General features: G+C 41.2%; 1 protein-coding gene across 3 annotated transcripts in view; it reads left to right on the forward strand.

Annotated features, from left to right (window-relative positions):
• The window catches only part of TSEN54 (tRNA splicing endonuclease subunit 54), a 202,657-nt gene that overhangs the window by 55,092 nt on the left and 126,361 nt on the right, over positions 1-21,204 (forward strand). For all 3 annotated transcript variants that reach the window (XM_069200157.1, XM_069200156.1, XM_069200155.1), the window contains 4 exons: positions 11,839-12,003; positions 12,094-12,157; positions 19,503-19,586; positions 20,149-20,247. In XM_069200157.1, coding sequence (XP_069056258.1) covers positions 19,521-19,586; positions 20,149-20,247 — 165 coding nt within the window. In that variant the 5' untranslated portion in view covers positions 11,839-12,003; positions 12,094-12,157; positions 19,503-19,520. The remainder of the gene's footprint in view (positions 1-11,838; positions 12,004-12,093; positions 12,158-19,502; positions 19,587-20,148; positions 20,248-21,204) is intronic.

The following is a 21,204-nucleotide window of genomic DNA, read 5'->3' on the forward strand; positions in this document are numbered from 1 at the left end:
ATAAAACCAAAGGCATCTGAACTCCATCCATTATTATATATGGAGGAGGCATCCATTTAATGTCTGTGTGCTATTCTGTTCTTCCGCTATTCTCATGTACATCTGTATACTGTTGGCCTACCAGTTGTGGCTTATGGGAAGCTAGGTACACTTTAAATGCCGTGAAAAGGGTAGAATCTGGTGGTGTGCCACTCAGAACTTTAATTGAAGGGAATAGCATTTTTTGTGTATGGGTTGGTAGTAAGGATCAGAGCCACTAGAGTAATAATTGACAGTATGATTCAAGCTGGTGCAGGAGGATGGTGTTTTCTACTGTGTTAAAAACCTTAGAAAGATTGAGCATCGCTGCACTGGTGCGGCCTTAATCTCTTAGCAGTGCACAGTTCTTCCCTTCTAACCGTTATGGTAGATTTCTTACCAGTTTAGGGCATAAACCAGAGTTAAAGTAGCATAGGAGGTTGTTGAGTTTAGATGAGCTTAGAGTTGAGATGTCACCTCTGTTTCAAGGAACGTTCCAATAAAAGAAAACCTGGAGATTGGTCTCAATTTTGCAAAGGTGTCAGGGTCTACAGCAAACATTTTAAACAAGGAGATTATAAAGGTATGTTTTTAAGACCTTACAAGATGCATTAGTAAGCCTTGTGATCAGTGGGGTGATTTCTGGTTGGAAAGATGTTATTGTTTTCCCATTGGATATGTCTTTTCCATGTTTGAGCTTTGGAGGAATGCTCTATTGAATGTATGTCGGAAAGAAGACCATGTTCCAGTAAGTAGTAAACTCTTCTTTTATTCGTGATACATGCATCAGGAGAGGAGCTGACAGCAACCAGGAGCAACGCCTAACTCCCACCGTCCTCCAACCCACTACCAGGCATTCTCCTACATTTCCACCCCAACATTCTACCTACCTCCTTTCACATCTACCATACACCCTCCCCCCCAACAAATAATATGAACAATTTGATAATCAAGAGTGGGTACACCCATTACAATAACAATAAGAACGATAAATCTCAAGATGCTTCCAGAATTATAAGCAAATCCAGGGATTATCAAACAAATGAATTCATCTAACAGATAACCCTTCAAATGTCCAGGAAGTTTCTTACACTACTCCACACACTTCTTTCACCATCCCTTGAATCTGGATTACCTCGCACATTTCCTTCCCTTCCTTCACCGCTTGCACCCAGCACACTTCCATCACAACTTCCACCTTGACTACTTGACCCAACCACCATACCATCACCCAACACGTAACCATTACTTTTCTCTAAATCAGAAAGACTTCCATCTCTTTCAGCACTAATAACAAATACATTTCACACCCTCCGATCTTCAAGTTTCACAGCACTTCCTAAAACTTTAATTATTTTTAAAGGCTCTTATCAGCCTGGTGCTCCCTTTTCTACAAAACCTAGTTTATTTACTCTTGCACACTGTCCAATTTTTACAGATAGCAACCTTTTTCAAACATTCTGTGCATGCACAGTCTGGTCCTGTGTTGATTTCACTCTCTTTCTCCTTTCAGGATCTTCCTTCTCTTCAAACATTCCCTTATCATGATTCTTTAACCACCACAGAACCAACTTAGTAGAAGGTTTTCTTACTCTCAATAACTCAAAAAGCACTCTGCCAGTTACTGAATGAGGTGTGACTCTGTACGACAATACTTTCTCCTGAAGAGATTTCTTCCTTGGCAACCCAGACTTTAAGGCCAATTGAATGGCTTCTTTAATAACTCTATTAAGCTGCTCAACTTGACCATTCCCTTCTGGATGATAAAGAGAAGCTCTAACATGCTTGATTCCTAAATTCTTTAGAAACAAGTTAATTTTCTCAGACGTGAGTTGCACACCATTATCTGATACTAATATTTCCGAATACCTTCTCATGAAAAAACATCCTCCATAAATTCTGTGACCACGTCCGTAGATACACTACTCACCATATGCACTTTTGACCCCTTGGAATAGTGGTCAATTAGTACAACAGTATAATTATCTTTGGAAGGTAAAGTAGAAAATAGTCACATGAAATCCATGGCCAACCTAAGCCACGGTCCTTCAAGTACTTCTACTTTGGTTAATGGCAAAGTTAAGTGTTTAGCCACTTTATCACTCCCACTACAATCTCTACAATTTTTGAGCCAGCAGTCCATTCCTGGCCACCAACAGTTTTCCTTGATTTGTTTTTTCTAGTACTAGACATACATGCCCTTCATGACCCAGTTTGATGATAATATCTCATACTCCACACGGTGGTACAATCCTGTCTCATCTCAATACCACTCCATTACACTTTGTAAGCTCATCCTTAAGTTTCCAAAATGTACCACATTCCCTTCGTAATTGTCCTTCTCTTGGCCAACCAATTGAAATGTACTGCATAGCATTTTGTAGTGTAGCATTTTTTTCCATTTCATTTATCCATACTTTTTCTGACAACTTGTGACAATTACCCTGGATCTCGGCAACATCTTTGTAAGTAAAAGCTACTCCACATTCATTTCCATTTGTCACCCATTCACTTGCATTATCACATGGTAATCTTGATGCCCATCTGCAACACCATTGTTCTTCCCCAGCACATATTCAATCTCATAATGAAACATCTAACTTTGATGCTAATCTTGCCAACATGGGAGTCAGATTTCTACCTCCTCCCAGTTTCAAAATATGAACTGAGGGTTTGTGATCAGTCAGAATTTTAAATTTCCTACCCCACACTTACAACCGGAACCGTTCCACTGCCCACGTTGCTGCAAGTAGTTTCTTGTACTTATTCTTCTGCGCCTAAACCGCACCGTTCCCATAACTGCGAGTATGAACTGATACTAAACATACTGCATCCATTACAAATAATTTTAAACAAGGTGCTTGGAAAATGTATTTCTTCACCTGTTCTTGTGACAAGCAAAATTTAGCTTTCTTCTTTAGTAAAACTTGTAACTTTTCAACCTGAGAAGCATAATTCTCTACTAACCGTGAGTAGAATTCCTACATATGTTCTAAAAAGGACATACATTGTTCCTTTTTTCCTGGTTCAGGCGTGTTCATAATCACTTCGATGTGACCAATTTTAGGGCGAATTCCTTCTTTTGAAATTACGTGACCCAAGTATTCCACTTGTTACCCAAAAATATATTTCTCCTCCTTCACTGTCAACCCATTTTTCTTAGGAGCCACCAAAACTTGTACCAATGCACCATCATGTTCTGACTAGTTTTTTTACCAAAAATTAAAATGTAATCTTACAATACTTTAGCACTTCTTATTCCCATCAAAATCTTGCTAATTTCACTTTGGAAAACGGCGGATGCATTTGCCAGGCCGAATGGCATCCTTTTGTATTGAAACATTCCTTCCGGTGTTATGAATGCTGTGCAATGATGAAGAATCCAAACTAGTTTGATTTACTGATATGCCTCTGTCTTCTCAACAATAGACTTGGCTAGTGCATCCACCATTAGATGACATCAATTCTTGCAAATTTGGTAAAGGAAACGTATCTTCCCAAATGGCCTTGTTTAAGCACCACAAATCAACGCAGAGTCTTAAATCTCAGTTGGACTTGAGTGAAATTACCACTGGTGAAATCCAGTCCACACTTTCCACAGGTTCTATAATACCTTTCTCACATGTCACACAATATTCCTTTCAATTTTCCTCTATATGTCAATGGTATAATCCTTATTTTTTGTCTCACTGGTACTGCATTTTCACATAATACAATCCTATGCCTGAACCCCTTCATTTTTCCTAAAGACTCTTTGAACACACTAGCATTAGCATTCTGAATTTTTTTTTTTTATCAACATGTATAACATCATGCACAAAATAAACAGGCAGATTAGTACATGGACCAATTCCTTTATATGGGGCCAGCCCAAAATCATAGCCCTTTTATTAGCCACATAAACCTTGCCATGACACTTCCTAGAGCCAGTCTCCAGGACTGCCCATATAAATCCCTGCATGGGAATTCTATAGCCAGAGTAACTATCCGGATTAGCATCTGGGGGACATAGCTCTCTCCCAGGCCACAACTTATTGAACATGTTTTTATTCATTATAGTATACCACGCACACAAATCCACTATTGTTTCAACATGAACACCATCAATGCTAATATTACAGTAGGGTAGATTCATGCTCACTTTAACTTCAATCTCTTGATCACTTTGCACCCTCCACACAACACCCTATAAACTTCAGCATCTTCCGCCACTAGATTTACCTTCATATGCATACTCCTGCTCTTACATACGCTACTGAAATGACCCTTTTTACTACATGTACTGCATACTTTGTTTAAAGCTGTACAACTTTTAGGCATAGGTAAATGGATACGTGAACCACGTCTAAAACATAGCAATTGCTTGCCTGAATTCCCTGGATTGCACACATCATTACTTTGACTTTCCAACATTCTCCCTTTATTTTTATTATCCTTCCCTTTTATTTTTATTATACTTCCCTCCAACCACTTAACACATAGTACTTCCATTCGCGTTCTCATTCCTTACAGTCTGAATGCATTTTTCATGCACCTCTATACTTCTAGCAACATCCACAGCTGCCTTCAAAGACACTCCCTCACATGACCACAATTTCTCTTGAATTTTCTTAGATTTGTTTTTCACAAGCAATTGGTCTCTTAACACCTGATCATACGTCATGTGTTCAAAATCACGTTACTTCAATTGTTTCATCTTCTTTTTTGTGCCCTTGAGTAAAATTGAAACTGTTCCATGACCACATTTTGTTTCCTACCAAATCTATCCTGCAAATGCCTAATTGTATGTTGATACACATCCAAAGTGTTTGCATTCTGTACTGGGGGGTAAATTCTTAAATTCTCTCAGGTCAATAGCACCCAATCTATGTTAGTAAAAACAAATGCTTTTTAGGCGAACATTCATCCTCCTCCAACGCGTCCACATAAGATTCAAATAAATCCAATCATAAATCCCATTGTATTGGCTGTGCTAAAAAGAAGGGCGGAGGTTGGATGCTCGCCAGAGTAACTTCAACAATAATAAGAGGGGTGTCACGAACTTCTCTATAGTAGACGTGTAAATATATGTATTTATAGAATCCAAATATAAGTTACTATTAAAAAGAAAAATTGCACAGAACTCAGTTTTATAAGTGTAACAATACCCACACTAAATGCTCACAAATCAACGTAGCACAGTAATTAAAAAATGTCCTAATCACCGTCTTCCAATGTGGCACAGTATTATTTATGGCCTTTTTAAATAAATGGTGTGCCAATCACCGTTCTTCAATGTGACGCTGTTCTGGTATGGCACAGTAAATAATTGTTGTGCCAGTCACTATTACTTATTATTATTCAATATCTATCCAGTATGATTCAATATTTGAGAAGTGTTCCACTCACTGTAACAACTTCATGGTTGCTTGGAAGTTGTGCCAGTCACCGTTCTTAGTGTGGCAGTTTTTCAGTAAGGTCAACAAAACTTCACGATCTGATGACATCAATAAAACTACTAGTGGAGAGACCAACAGTTAGTTGCAGAGCCTTAATCAGAAAATGGCTACGATCTGAAATAACACAATCCACACTCTACGGCACAACTGCACAGTTACTTATGGTGTCACCACAGCACCCAATATGGCAGCAGGATGACACAGCGGACTTCTAACGCAAATTCACACCCAAAAGGAAGCGCAGAACAACTAGTGCCACAACCACTGCACTACTTCCAAAATAGCTGCTCAGTGACTTTGCGGCCAGATGACATATGGCAACTCCTCCATAATGGCTACTTGTTGCTGCGGTGGCTGGATGATGCACTATCCACACTCACGCAGCCACCTCAAGGAAATGCAACCGCATGTAGTTCCACTAAGCAGTAACCAAGGCGTTACCTCTAATGTCCACCGTAGTCTCCAGCCGCTATCAGGCTTAGCTAGAACAGGCATCAAACCAACAGCAGGCCCTCTGAACACTGACTATGCACCTGTTTCCTGACATTTGCCATTATCGCCGCTCCATCCCATTCTCGTCTCCATTGTCGGAAAGAAGGCCACATTCCGGTAAGTAGTAAACTCTTGTTGTGATGCATACATCAGGAGCGGAGCTGGCAGCAACCAGGAGCAACTCCTAGCTCCCAGCATCCCCCATCCTGTGACCACACATTCTCCTTCTACAGTCCACATTCCACCCTAACGTTCTACCTACCTCCTTTCCCATTTACCACATTATAATCACTGTTAGTGGACCAAAATTGAAGCTGGTGTAGGAGAGACCCAACTTTGGTGAAACTTGCTTTAGGGATATTATGATCTTATTGAAATGGATCAAATTACCTTTGCATATCCTCTGTGATATAGCACTGGAACATAATGGTGACAAAAGGACTTGTGTACGTGAACTTGTAAAATGATTGTCATAAGTTGTCAAATTAACAACAATCATATGCATGAAGCATCATTATTATGGAAGCCTTGTTAATTGTGCAGATCCATTGAATAAAAGCCCTGTAACTTGTTGTTTGCTGCATGTGTTTGTGTTGATAGGCTTTAGAGCAAAGCTCTATAAATTGGGGTGGGCCCCCCTTGGTTTGAGGAGAGGAGGTGGGGGTGTGGGGTTGTCGCCTGGCTCTGGCCAAAAGAAGCACTATGCTAATAACTGCTTTGTTGTAAGGTGAAAAAATGAGCAGCAGTAAACTGCTCTGTAATGGGCCATCACTAACATGTTTGTCATTTATTTCCAAGCTGGGAGTATGTGTCAAAAGGGAAGGGCCTCCAAATTCTCTTCAAAACCTCCATCCCCACTTCTAATAATCACACTGTGAATACTTTAACATGTTGTTATTAAGGCCTGCCCGATCAGATAGTATTATTTGATTGCATTTTTAAAACAGTAACAGAACTTAACTGCAATGTTTGAATAAGTCTAGAAGAATTTAAACATTGCCAATTTAATGGAGTACTCGTGAAAAATGTGGGGGGGGGGGGAGGGCAATGTTTTTGGTTTTTTTTTCTTTTTTTTGGTTCCAGTGGAGGGGCGTGGCTTTAAAAAGTTTGAAGACCACTGCTTTAGGGTCACAGGATGCTCTGACTCCACCCTTAGTAGGCAATGCTCATGTGTATCGACAGGTTAGATTGTTATTATTTTTTTTTTTTATTACCCTCAGGTTCTGATGTATACCAATGGGGCTCTGAGATATGAAGTGTTCCAAGTTTTCTTTCAGGCCTGCATGGTTTGATTTGACATTTCTAACCAGGGAAACCTTTTGTTGTCTGCACTTGTCTTCACAACACACTTCGAAGACCGATGCCCCTAGATTGACTCTAGACCACAAGGATCCTGGGCCCTCTTTAGGGCTAAGTGCCCCCTCATCTTTGACTTCTTTGCTAAGAATGCACACACCTACCACCTCCCCCTCCCACCAAACCAATGCTGCTGCATGCAAAACTTGCCTAGACTTTCAGTTAAAGAAGACAGACAAAAAAGACTTTGAACGCACTAGAAAATGCACCAGCACTCTCCAGTTGACTCGCCCAACATCTTCGGAGAACAGGCCCCCCTCTGCATCAGAGAAGGCTGCTGCACGGAGGAGGCTCCTAGGCCACCACCCCAGAACTACCCCTTAGTATCAGAGACAGCCTTTCCACCAGCAGGCAGCAGAGCAGTCACAAGGGTTGCCTATAGGGGAACCAATAGCAAATCCAGAGTTAGAAGCAGTTCTGGTAAGGGGACATCCATCTCCAAGTATTGACTTGCCCTCACCTCTCCTCGATCACACATCACCTGTTGGGAGGGCAACTGCAGAATTTCCTCTCTCACTAGGAGCTACTACCTAGAACTTCTCACAAGCTCTCCCAACACCCTCCCCTGCTCCCTCACTCTCAGCAAAGAACATCCGAACCTTCTTGAGGAAGAGGTTCAAGCGCTCCTTCAAAAATCAGCCATAGAACACGTGCCCCCTCAGCACCAGTGTAAGGGAGTTGACTCTTTATTTCCTCATCGCCATGAAGGATGGCTCACAGGCAATCCTGAACCTCATGCACCTCAATTGCTACATCTTCTCAGATCATTTTCACATGTCAAGTCTACAGGATGTCATCTCGCTATTTCAACAAGGCGATTACATGGCAGCACTGACCTGAATGTTGCCTTAATTTCACATACCCATCCCGCCCCCACTTCCATTTATGCATTTAGGTAAGTGGCCATCCATACTCATGCAAAGTACTTTTTTTCAGGGTCACCACTGCCCCAAGGGTTTTCATATAGTGCCTGGCGGTGGTGGCTGTCTTCTTAAAGATGGAGGCACCCAGGTTTTATCTTGGCTGATCCACAGCTTATCCACAGCGCTAGCAAGCACCAATGCCTAGCACATACCTAGGCTATCATCTCCCTGCTACATAGCCTAACATGCACCATAAATGCCACCAATTCCCACCTGCAACACCTCCAAATGCAGCCTTCTCTTGTGTCTACTCAACACGGTCACATGCAAAACCTACCCCAGTTAACAGAGGGTGTTGGAATGCAATAGCTTTTACCTTTTTTTCATTTTATTTTTTATCCCAAGCATCAGGTCACAGTCAGAACTTTAATGCATCTGCCAGGCATGACTGCCTACTGTATCTCCATAGTACCCCACACCTGGTTCCACATGCATCCGCTCTAAGAATGCTCAATGGTTACAAGCGGAGAGGCGATTGGAAGATCTAGTGTTGGTAAAGGCCAACATCTATCACTCTCTGCAGTGGTAGAACAGCAACAACTTATTGCAAGGTAGGTTTTGCTAGACTCCACTCCGCAAGTCACCATCACCACAGATGACTTCTCATCTCCAGCTTTGGGGCACACCTCAACCATACGACCATACAGAGGATCCGGGGCCATATGTACAAACCTTTTTTTGAGTTCGCAAACATCCCAAATTGCAGAATCTGCCCTTTGCAACTGCATAAAGCATTTTTTAAGCACAAATGGTAAATTGCAATTCGATAACTTGTAAAAGAATCGCAATTTGGTATTTGGAAGGGTGTGTTTAGGATGTGCTTTCCAATTATGGAATCGCAGTGGTATGTATTATTGTTTTCCGACCGAATTATGGTTGCAAAACATTCATTTTTTACAGACTAGTAAAAGGTAGTGGTAACCATTCACAAATAGAAAGGGGCCTCATCCCCTTGGAGAATGTCAACAAAATATTTTTAAGAGCAGACTGTGGTCCCAAGGATAACTACCTACTTAAAAAAAATAATAAATAAACGTGATTTTTTTAATTTTTTTATTTTTTATGAAGGCATCCCGTTTTGCATAAAGGACAAAGGGCTGCATTAAATAAGAAAATGCTTTATCAAAAAGCAGTCATAGTCACGGTGGTCTGCTGACCCCAACAGACCACCATCCATGTAACGGCTAGCAAGTCTTATGGTCTGCAATTTGTAACCTATCTCAATATTCACGAGGAAGGTCGATTTGCGACCCACCAGGAATCGTAATTTAATAGATGTACATTTTTTTTACAATAGGAATTGTGATTCTGTAAGAATCACAATTAGGAAATCTCAATTCCTACTTTTTGTAAATATGGCCTCTAGGCCCTTCACCATCAGGGCAGCACATGAACTAACTTGAGTTCCTTTTTGTACTCCTCACTCTCTGGTCTTTCCTCCCAGTCATTTGAGGCAAAGTAATCCTCATCAAAATAGACAACAGGACCACCATGTATTATCTCCAAAAACAAGGCAATAGGTACTCTACCACCTCAAATGCCTGCTGGCAGAGTACCTTCCAAGGGTGGAAAGTGACTTGGCAGACCTGCTCAGCCACATATATAAACGAGTCCAGGAGTGGGAACTCCACCTGCAAGTCCTACTCCAGTACTTTCCTGCTCTGAGGCACCCCACAAGCTCCCTCCCCCCCCCCCCCCTCCCCACACACACACACACACAACCAACCCTTTCCCTCCAGTCCGAAAATGCAAAATGCCTAGACTTTACCTCCGGGTTCCCTACTCCCACTGTCAGTGAATCAGCTGGTCAGGGATCCTTGCGTATGCTTTTCCGCCTCTCCCATGCCTTGCGTAAGTGATGCGGATGATGCAACAGACACTCTAAATTCTGATCCTTGAAGCCCCATGACAGGCAGACTCCTTGATGTCAAATCAGTCCCCAGCAGAAGCTCACCAACAAGCCTCACGTTTCCACACATAACAGTGGTCAAATCAGAAACCCAGACAGCTCAGTCTACTAGTCTGGCACCTGAAGTCCTAAAGTTTGCCTACCTGCACCTTCCACAAGAGTGCATGGACATTTTACTTGAGTCCCGCAAGCCTACCACACGAGCATGCTAGGCAGCAAAATGGTTTCCCCTTTCCACCTCAGCCAAACTATAGAGCCCCCAGCCTTCTTTCCTTAACCAGACTCTGTAACAAAGAGAGCCTTGCACACCCTCGATGTCAAACTATCTTTTATTACATCAATAGGACCAGGCCTGTAGGCAAAGCAGAATAATTGTTAGTAGCCTTTGCCAAACCCCAGAAAAGCCAGCATATTTCTAAGACCATTATTTCCAGGTGGATAGTCAAGGACGTCCAAAAATGCTGCCATAAAGCCAAACAAGCCCTCCCTGTAAACCATGGTTGCATTCTAAACACAAGAATGCAACAACCATAGCCTTCCTTGCTAATATCCTGTTAGCTGACATAAATAAAGCAGCCAATTGAGCAACCCTACACACTTTCAACAAGCACCAATATGTAAATAGCTTAGTCCACCAACAGACGACTATTGGACAAACTGTCCTAAAAACTTTGTTTCAGATGTCTGCATCATACAGTAGCTACCGTTTGCTACAAATGAAAAATGTTACCCTGTAAGCATCTTTTTATAGTATATTGTGTTGTAGATTCACATGCATCCACCTTCCTCTCTGAAAGCGTGTCTTTACTTGCAGATATCTTACTTATTAATTAACTTCCTTTCATTATATGTGGGTGCACCATACTGCGTTCACTCACTACCCCATACTTAGATTTACCCACTGTGCAGTAAAACAGTCTACCATGGAATCCATGTCTGTGCACACTGCCTACTAAGGGTAGAGCCACAGTGTATCCTGTGACTCCAAAGCCCCTGCTTGAAGGAAAACATCTTGCCAATGTCGAGACCAACACTAGATGACAGAAGCGTGCATAGCTCATTAATCTATCACAGTATGTGCTACAAACAGATGCTTACAGGGTAAGTAACAATTTCCTTATGACCTCTTGTCCTTGGGAAAGTTAATGACGCAGAATTAGTATTATCACCCATTGGCAAAACTTGCCTTTTTGCAGATTTACATACATTTTTGGGCTAACTTGCGTCTTGTCCACGATGAATGCATGCACGCATTAATGGATGTTTATAAATTGGCAAAAATATTACATGGCTTATTATGTTCTATACAACGTTTCTGAATCGGGGTCCTGTGTGTTTTTTGTTTTTTTTGTTTTTTTTGTTTTTTGTTTTTGTTCTTTTCTTGCCTGTGTGCTAGTCCACCCCTATGCTGAGACTGTTCTTTAAGTAGTGCTCTGAAGTTATCCCTCTTTGGGGACCATCTGGGGAAGATAGCCCATATTTGTCTGATGGATGTAAATATGATGTAGCATGCTTAGAGTAAAACAGCATTTGTACATATTTATGTCCACAGAGCCCAATAAACTTCTTGTTTTACCGAACTTCTACCCACCTAAGTAATACGTGTTATCAGCCACAAAGTGACAGTTACGTTTTTGGTGTGTGCTGTTGAACCGTTAGCCAGTATTCTTCATATAATCTTTTTTCTGGGTCCCCTCCCCAGGGCAGCAGAACTTTTTGGAGCGCGGACCCGGGAGCACAGCCTGCCCCAGCGCTCACATGGGCAGAAGGACTTCATCAATGATCACACTGAAGCACAGACTGAAAAATTACGTCAGTGCCGCGAGGAACAGTGGCTGCTTCTGTCTGAAGAGCGGGTGGAACGTCTGTAAGCTCATTCTCTGTTATATGCGTTGGGGGGGGGTGGCCTGTTACATTAAGCTTATTGTCATTCAGAAACTCTCTTTCTTTTTTGCAGCGGAAGTTTGGTGAAAGCTCAGTGGCGGCCACGTAGAGGATTTGTGGAGCTGAAGTCTCCTGCAGTAAGTCTGGCAAAGGCTCGGCTTGAGTAGAGTGCAAGTACTGGCCACCCAGCTGAAGCGGTGCTGAGGGAGAAGTGCCTGTACTTTCAGACTGAATAACAAGCATTTGCAATGCAATGGGTCTCGTGTTCGCTCGAGGTAGCGCTGTTAATTTTGTAAATTCATAACTGGACTTTTCTTGCCCCATAAATTGAAAATGTAAAGTAAAATTGTTGACATAAGTGAGCCGATTCAAAGCGCCATGGCCGCGATGAGCATGAAGGAGAGACACAAAAGGAAAAAGACATTTGCTCGCAGTCAAAGGTGCAATTATCAATGTAACCGGGTCGGTGTCCAAGGTGGTAACCAAACCGCCCCAAGAAGGGACAAACGTAAAGCGTTTACCAATGATAACAAAGGATTTTTTGAAAGGCAAGCCCACAAATAAGTGATAGTGATGGGTGTGAGGTGGCCGTGGTTAAAAGCCCACAAGACTTACAAGTTAGAGCACTTGGTCGCATCTGTGCTGCAAAATATCAGTGCTGCTCCATCAAAGCTGGGATGGTTGCTAGAGTTGTAATTTCTATCCTGGCAAAGGACTACATTCCTGCTAAGAAGTGTTGTTGCTGTCCAGTTAAATACAGTTTCTGTCTTAAAAGTATTGTCTCTGTCCTTATAAAATTTGATAGTCCTGTTTTATAGCAGTCCTAGAGATAAATGCTGGTACCAAATCCAGTCGTTAAAGGTCACAAACAGCCTGGGTTTTCACAATGACCTCTCACTAAATACATGGGTTCCAGTGGCATTGTGAGGTTATTGTGTTTGGATTCCCTGACAAACTTGTGTAATTGCAGTCATTGAGGACTAGTTGGATACACTTTAACAACTTAGCTGCTGTACTAAATATTGTGTGCTATGCTTAAAACAAACAACTTCCTTGTTATCCTCAGAGGCCACATTTTAATCACTGTGAGCTGTGGTGAACCTAATTAGTTAGAGAAAAGTCAGTGGCGCTTGCATATCCTGTGATGTGGGTTAATAGAACCTAATACAAAGTTACTGGTGACAAAGTCGATATTAAAGCATCTAGGTTCTATATCCGGTCATGACTTGCCCCTTATGCCTGCACTAAACTGGATTATCATGTTGACACTCTACAAAATAAACCAAAGGTCATATAAAACCATTTTATATTCTGAGCTGGCCTTCAGACCTGGACTCTGCCATCGCTGGGCTCAGTTTCCTCTGAGAATATGCAAATGATTTGGCATCCTAGACTTCTCTTAATATCGTGTGTCCTCTGTGACCTTCAGTGTGGCAGGGAACAAAATTACTTCTTTGTTAGTTATTCAGTGCATTACTTTACTAATGCGACACAGGACCCCTCCAAGTTAGAAATTGCTAACCCTCCCAGAATAGTCAAGTTTATTTAAATCGTAGCAAGGTTTTAGAATGATATGCACAAATTCCAGCACTGAGAGTTTTAAATATCTTTTATGTTTCCCTGGTAAAACTCTTCCATTTGGAAATTGAAGACTTTACTAGAGCCACATCGTTGAAGATCTTTAAAATAATTCACTACTGTGACCTCTTTTACAGTAATGCTGATTAGTTATTTTCCATAGGCTTTGAGGTCATTTTGCCTGAGTTCATTGATGTACTACTCATAAGTTTGTGATTAATAATTATAACTGAGCCGTAAGAGACTGGTTCATATGTGTCCACCATTCAAGCATGATTAACTGAAAAGTGTAGTAATGGACTGCAAGATTTCTCATCACCTCATATCTGAACGTGGTCCGTCTGTAACAGTGCAACAGCAAGACGTTACAGTTCCTTACTCTTGGGAAAGCAGTAACTAGGGATTGTTATCGTTTGCATTGTCATCCCAATCTCAGACTATGCACCAAACCCAGTTGACCATTCAAATTGGTGCTTTGGAATTCAGCGGTGATGGTTGCTACTTTTTGACTTACGTAGGATTGCACAAAATGCTACTGTGAAATATTAGTGACTATGAAACACCAGTGCTGTTGCATTGGAGTAAGACTGTAATGTAACCTGTCAAGGGTATTTCTTCCATCAGAGTAAGGGAGGTATGTCATCATTTGTTGATGCTTCCTATGTATGTTCAGGGGATAAAATATATGCTGCAGAGCGGGGCTGCTTGTGGTAAAATGTTAAATTTCTTAATAACCAACGTAGTGGCATTTAGCATAGTTAATGTTTATATCCCTTCAGAATACTTGAATGATAAAACTTTTAATTCGGTTTTGTGTCAGGTAGAATTGTTTGGGAACCTACTAAATGTATGTTTAGTGTACTTGGTGACTTTAATTTTCATATTACTACAAATGTTTATACTGAACCTTCATGCACAAGGATCAGTGTTTATTGATTGCATGTTCTTCAGCACTTTTATCTGATAACTGATCATTGCTGTTGACTACGTGTTTGGACGAATTACATAAAGACTATTGGGTGTTTGTATTGTGTAATAATCATACCTTATACTCTGCATGAATAGTAGTGCCCAACAGCCTAAAGCAGACAGTTGTTTATTGGTGCCCTTAATGTTATCGTTGGGGTTATCGGACCTTTTTGATTATCTATCACTGTCTCGTTCCTTTTCCCTATTATGAGAAATTCTCTATCTAATATATGCAGATGACTTATTATTTATTTAAGGAACATTTATAAAGGCCAGTGTTCACATTCAACGAGTATCTTGGCACTATGAATGGAAAAAAAAAATCAGCCAGCCGGCATATCTAGATGGAAAATAACTAGGATTTAACATTTCTCCTAATTAATTGTTTCAGATCGAAGGTCCAAGAAGCTGTTCCAAGTGATGGCTCCCTGTACTCTGAATGATCTGTCTTTCCATCGTCCGTGTTTAGTCCTAAGATTTCCGAACAGCAGTCGGACGTTAGGCCTTAAATGCTGCAGCAATATGTACTTAAAACATTTCTCAGCAACAGTTTTGAACTACAAGCATCCATAAAGCATTGTGTCCATAACACAGAGGACCTCCAAAAGGTTGCTCTCCTGATGCTCATTTTCGGCTACTTTAACATCTTTCTTTAAACTGAATAAGGTCTTGCATCTGAATTCTGTGTCCACAGCAGCCAGATTCTGCTTCTTTTAGCCAACCCTGGATACGCTGCATTACTAAAATCGAGACAAGATTGAGTCAGTGTGTTTTAGACCATAAGTTCATAGAGAAAGAAGCAATACATCACTTGTTGGTGACGGCATGATGTGGTAATAGCTGAATTTAGATGTTTAAATATAAGAAATATTTCCCCAGATTTGACTACTTAGACTAGCTTGGCCAGCCAGGCCCTGGAATTTTAGCTAAAACCTAAATATCTAAAGGAGAGAGATATATTGTGATGGGAGGGTGTTCTGCTTTGCTTCAAACTAAGAGGAAAACGATGTTGAGGAATGCAGCACTCCTAGTTTAAGTAATGAATTTATTAAGATACTTTCCAGATTTCAAATGAAAGCACACAAAAATATAACATGAGCATTTAACATGAATGCAGTTAAACACATGTAAATGCTAGAATACATAAAGAAGTGTGTATATATATATATATATATATATATGTGCACAGCCGAGCTAGATAATTAAGAATAAACATGCATCACCATGGGGATCCAAACCAACAGCGTCATCCTGGTGCCAACGTCAAGCTGTGTAACCCTGGACAGCTGAGACAGGAGAAGCTTCCCCGATGGGACTTTGCTCTGGACAGTGTGTCCAACCCCAAAATGAGTTCCTTATGCCTCCGCGCCAAGCTTCCCCACCTTATATACCTCAAACAAACCCAACAGGAAGGTTCTGACAACCTCCCCCTCCCTTCACGTAAGTTATAAAGTTCAAGGGCTGGCTGTACTCTGTCTGCATCGAAAACACACTACAGAACGGGCCCTGCCCTGATGCGCATTCCAGAGACAGAGCAGCAGTGCTTTTCCATAATGAAAACATTGTAAACAATTCCAAGCCGAGACTGTCTTATCACATCTACTGTCCCCATTATATGTTCCTGCATGGTGCAATCCGGTGCTGATGAGAAGAAGCAAAAATGCGTTCAGTGTAGAAAACAAGCTTTGTGGAAAACTACCTGTACCACCAATGTGACAGCATCTGAAGCTAAGCTATGCACAAAATGGAGTCAGTGGTCAAGATAGAGTCAGTGGTTAAATACAGATAGCATTACAGAGGGTTTCGGTTTAGACAGGCTGAGCTCAAGATAGCTTTCGTTTATCCAAGAATTCATGGTTTACAAAGCCACTATAAAATCAGAGAGGTCTCGTTCTAAATGTTTACAAAGATTGGATTTGTCCTAAGTAAGATTTCAAAGAACATTTTTAAAAAAATGAAGAAATCATCTTGAATGGCAATTTAATGATTTAGTGACAAAAAGTTAAACTTTATTTGCAAATGAGTTCTTGGTCACAAAAATAAGAAAGTGCTTTTTATGTTTTATAATGTGACACTTTCAACATTTCCCAATTTCTTCTAAGCTCATATTTCATTCCTTGTCTATTCTCAGCCTTGAATATCCCAGGCCATCAATATTGCTTTCGTTATTGAGCCGATATATAGGGTGTGGTTTCTTTGTGGTTGAATGGTTTAGCGGTGTCCATGGGACCTGCCGTTGCAGTCCACCACCTCATGTACAGTCTGTCATGCACCAATCTTTGTCCGTTTCACTTCTTGTTCATTCGATGAGATAGTGTAAATGCGAGCATAATAGTATTTTGCTGAATCTGGCACCGATGTCCCTGTGTCTAAGTCAATACAAGCATTTTGCTCTCCCTGTTCTAGCTCTTTTGACTTGCCAGAAAAGTCAAAGCATAACTGTTGTAGCCCTAGCAGGTATTCCCTCTGCATGTGTATCGGTAATGCTTGGAAAGTGTAGAGTATTTTGAATAGTATGGAACTTTTGAGGGTGGCGATGCCCCCTTTTAAGGAGAGTGACTTATTTTTGCAACTCTCTCTAGTTCTGAACCCTTCACTTTGTGGAGGGCCAGGAGTGGAACTCTTTGGTTCTGAAGAGGCTGAGGGTTCTATCTATTTCATTCCATCTAAGTGAGTGAGAGGTTAAGTCCCCTCTATTTGTTGAGGTTGATCTTAAACCCTGAAACTTGCTGATAGGTTCTGAACTCATTTAAACATTGGGGATATTATGGATATTAGAACATTGGAACGTTGAGAGCGCCATTGAAGACAGTGGGGCAACAGTTGCCTTTGTGAACTGGTATAGGCCCTCTGCTCTCAACATTTCAGTGTCCTAGCATGCAGCATCTGCCTTTCTCTTTCCCCTGCATCTCAAATATTTTATTTAGGCAGAGGATAGCAAAAGATAAAGGACGTGCAGAATTGGACAAACAGTCTTCATCCTTCCCTACCCCTGTAGCTCAGTTGTACTAGGACTTCAGATGGAGGGGGGGGTGAATGCTACTCAGCTTTGGATCTCCCTGGCTTGGCTGAACTACAAAAAGCAGTTCAACCAAGCCAGGGAGAACCAATAGCTGATTTAAGCCCCTTTTAACAGCTCTTGCTGTGAATGTTCAGCAGCTAACAGCCGTATCCCTTTGTGCACTGTTAGGTGTAGAATATTCACAGCAAGAGTTGTAAAACAAAGGCTTTGGAGCCGAAGGGGGATTTCAACCCCCTCAGGCTCTGAGAGACCTTTGTTTTAGTAATTAGAACATTCTGCCCTCATGGGGTAGAATATTCTAAAATATCTTTATGCCTACTGTAGCTGGGGTATACTGGACATTAAAGGTCCACTACCTTGTTACAGGCCCGAGCCGAAGCAGGCCTTCAATAGATGGTATAGCCCGCTATGGTGGGCTATAAAGCTATATTAAAACAGTGGAATGTTGAGAGCTCCATTTAACAGATTGGAGTAGCTCTGGGTTATAATAGCTAGTATGAGCCTTCTACTTCAACGTTCCTATGTTTGTCTTTGTTTCTTTCTTTTAAATTTAGAACATTCTACCATTAGTGAATGGTCTAATACCCTTATCACACTTCTGCCTCGGGCTTCTCCAGTTGTTAGCCTGTGGCTTGGACCTATAACTCTGGTTCAGTCCTTTAACAACCACTGTAACCCTCGGCAGTGAGCTATAAGGCTATATTTGTATAGCTTCTGCATTCATGGCTAGCTTAAACTCTTCTCTCCTAACCTGATCCATTTTATGTGGTCGTTTGTTCTGATGTGCTGCAGTAGCAGTTCCAGCTTTAGGATGATGTTTTCCTTTACATATGCTCTCACAGCAGGTATGTAAGTATATGCTGTACTGCAAAGTTTGCTTAGGTCTTCCAGGAACAGTCTTCTGACGATTACAAAATAAGAGTGAGGGCAAGTAACCCAGACCAAACTCTCATTTAGGTAACAGAAATACAGAACAGGGGGTTGTGTTGGGACCTGTCTAGCCTTTGTGTCCTGGTGTGAGGCAGTTTCAAGCCTTTCCCAGGTCCTAAAATTGCATGTATATCCTAGCAGTATTCAAACTGAGAACGCATATATTCTCTGTTGACGAGGGTACTGGCTTTGAAAGAGGACATTGGTCCTTCAAAGCTGCCTTGACTTTGTAATGCACTGTTAAGTAATTTCCTTCGTTTTTGCAGTTTTGCGGTTTATTGTGTCAAGCATCCCATTTACTCAATGGAAGATAATGTTGTTTACCAAGTCGATCCAGAGCTTATTCCATAAGATTAAGGCTGTAGTAGCTGCTCTCTTAGGATACCTCCATCTGATGACACTCTTGAGAGAAGCTGCATATACCTTTAGCTGTACGATTTGAAACTATCACAGCTTAATACTGTTTTCCATTTGAAATGGCTCTTCAGAGTTACTATCCCCTACTTATATGCTGCTTGGTGTCCCATTTTAAAATTCTGAAAGTGAAAACGACCCAGTGCTCGAGAGGAAAGCTACATGCCTGCAACAGTAGGTCTCCAGTGCCCTTCTCAAATTCACTGCTTACCTTTTTGTTTTTTTAGTGATTGGTGGTCATACCGGAAGGGGAGCAGAATATTTGAAAAGCTTTCCTTTTAGCGCAGCTATGAATTATTACAAATAAAACCATGATGAGTTCAGAAAAATTGTAAAAGAAATTGAAAATGTGTATAGCATGGAAAACAATTATTATTATTATACAGAAGAAACAGTTTTATAGGAAAAAATAACTGTTTCATTAAATATTTTCTCTGTCCAAGTGATTGAAGGCCAGTTTGAAGTTGCCGTGAACGCACTGAGGGGCAAATTTGTAGTCTGGAGGGGAGCCTTTCTAATTGTTGACTGTTTTGCCTCTGCCTGGCTTTGACACTGCCATTTGCATGCAGGGGAAATTTTGGCACACCATGGGATTCACCAGGCGAGGGAAGCAGTGTCTGCAGACAGAAGAGGCCATCTACTTGCTCGAGTGTGTGAGTATGGACAGAAATGTGTGGCTGGCTGTTCAGGGTGGCAATGAGAGGAAGACTGTCATGACAAGCCAAAACGTCCAAATGCAGTTGCAGTTTGATAACAGTAATTCAGGCTAATCTCACAACATTTATCAATGTTTATTAGTGTTAAACAGCTCTCCTTGTTCGTTCTCTTTTATTTGATCACTACATCCTGCTCACTCATTGTACTGTCACCTTTGAAAATTGTTGTCTCGGTGTGATGTGATGTTAGTCATTAGTGATGAAATCCAAAAGGGAATACCAATGGCCTAGCCTGTAACTTCCAATTTGGATATGTGCCTCATGCTTGTTATTTGTCCGATCCTTTAGGTGAGCCTCAACCAACTTTAACATCCTTACCGTCTCCGATAGAATAGTCTTGCATACCTTCCATTGCTTCATGCAGTAACATATATTACTAATGCTGTTCTCCTCTTGAATAGTGTACATCGCGTTCTTCACTTAAGCACCATCACCTGTATCGTTTTAGCTTCTCTCTTTTTACAGCTGACTGTACCTGCCTATACTTTTCTCGTCCTAGGGCTCAATTCAGCTCTTCTACCGAAGCCTGCCCATGTCTATCCAAGAAGCCTATGAGAGACTGCTGCCCAGCAAATCCACCTCCCTCCTGCAGTACCAGGTAGACACCACAGTTTGGGATGTTTTTTTGCATGAACAGGCATTTTTTAAACTGGCTAATCTCTACGGCCCTTTTATTTGAGTTTCGTAATGGCTTGTGTAGAATAACGATGGTTAGCTTCCTCGAATACTGCACCTTTCCTTGATGATGCTGCAAGACTTAAAGAAAAAGATCTTCCTGTAAGGCCCACTCACTACTGGCATTATTCAGGCCCAGAAACAGTCAGTGAACCTTGTAAAATAAGACCCTTTATCTCTACATGGACAGGCTGAAGTCTTATGCTTGTTTAAGTTCCTTCATCTCCCCTTATTGATTAGGTGGGAGATGGAACTGATGGTCTAGTTCCACCTTTGCGCAAACCCAGGCATCTGGAATATTTTCACCGAAATCCAAGCGTCTGGAATTCCTTGACCACACAGGATCCAGTTTAAGGCATGAAATTGACTAAGTAACTTCGGCTTTCATGTTATATCACAGCACGTTTTTATTGAGATTGTGAAAGTTAATCATGGTGATAATGCAGCACCTGTTCATTAAAAAGGACTTTGGAAGCAGCATCACTGTGTGTACCTCACAAAATAAACTAGTTGAAAGTAGCAGTAATACGTACGTCATATAAATAGTATTTCAAGAGATTTGTTAATCCTTCCTCCGGAAACCTCTTTGTGCCTCCTAAACATGTAGTGGTTGTGAACTGAAATTGATTTCTGCATTTGTTGCACTTTGTGTCACCCTAGGGCGTGTTTCCCCTAATCTATACTCCCAGACACTTGCATGCTTCTTGAAATATTTATTGTACTCTGATACTGTGAGCAGCAAATGTTCATTATTCTAGCAGTATTTCAAGCAGTTCCGTTTTTTTGCCACTGCTGATAAACTGCTGCTGCACATTTGCATATTAAGTTCCTTCCCTGCGTTTCACTCAATATGACATTTTTTTTAATCAGCCAGTGAAAA

The sequence above is a fragment of the Pleurodeles waltl genome, chromosome 7 (assembly GCF_031143425.1).
Source record: "Pleurodeles waltl isolate 20211129_DDA chromosome 7, aPleWal1.hap1.20221129, whole genome shotgun sequence".
Lineage (NCBI taxonomy): Eukaryota > Metazoa > Chordata > Amphibia > Caudata > Salamandridae > Pleurodeles > Pleurodeles waltl.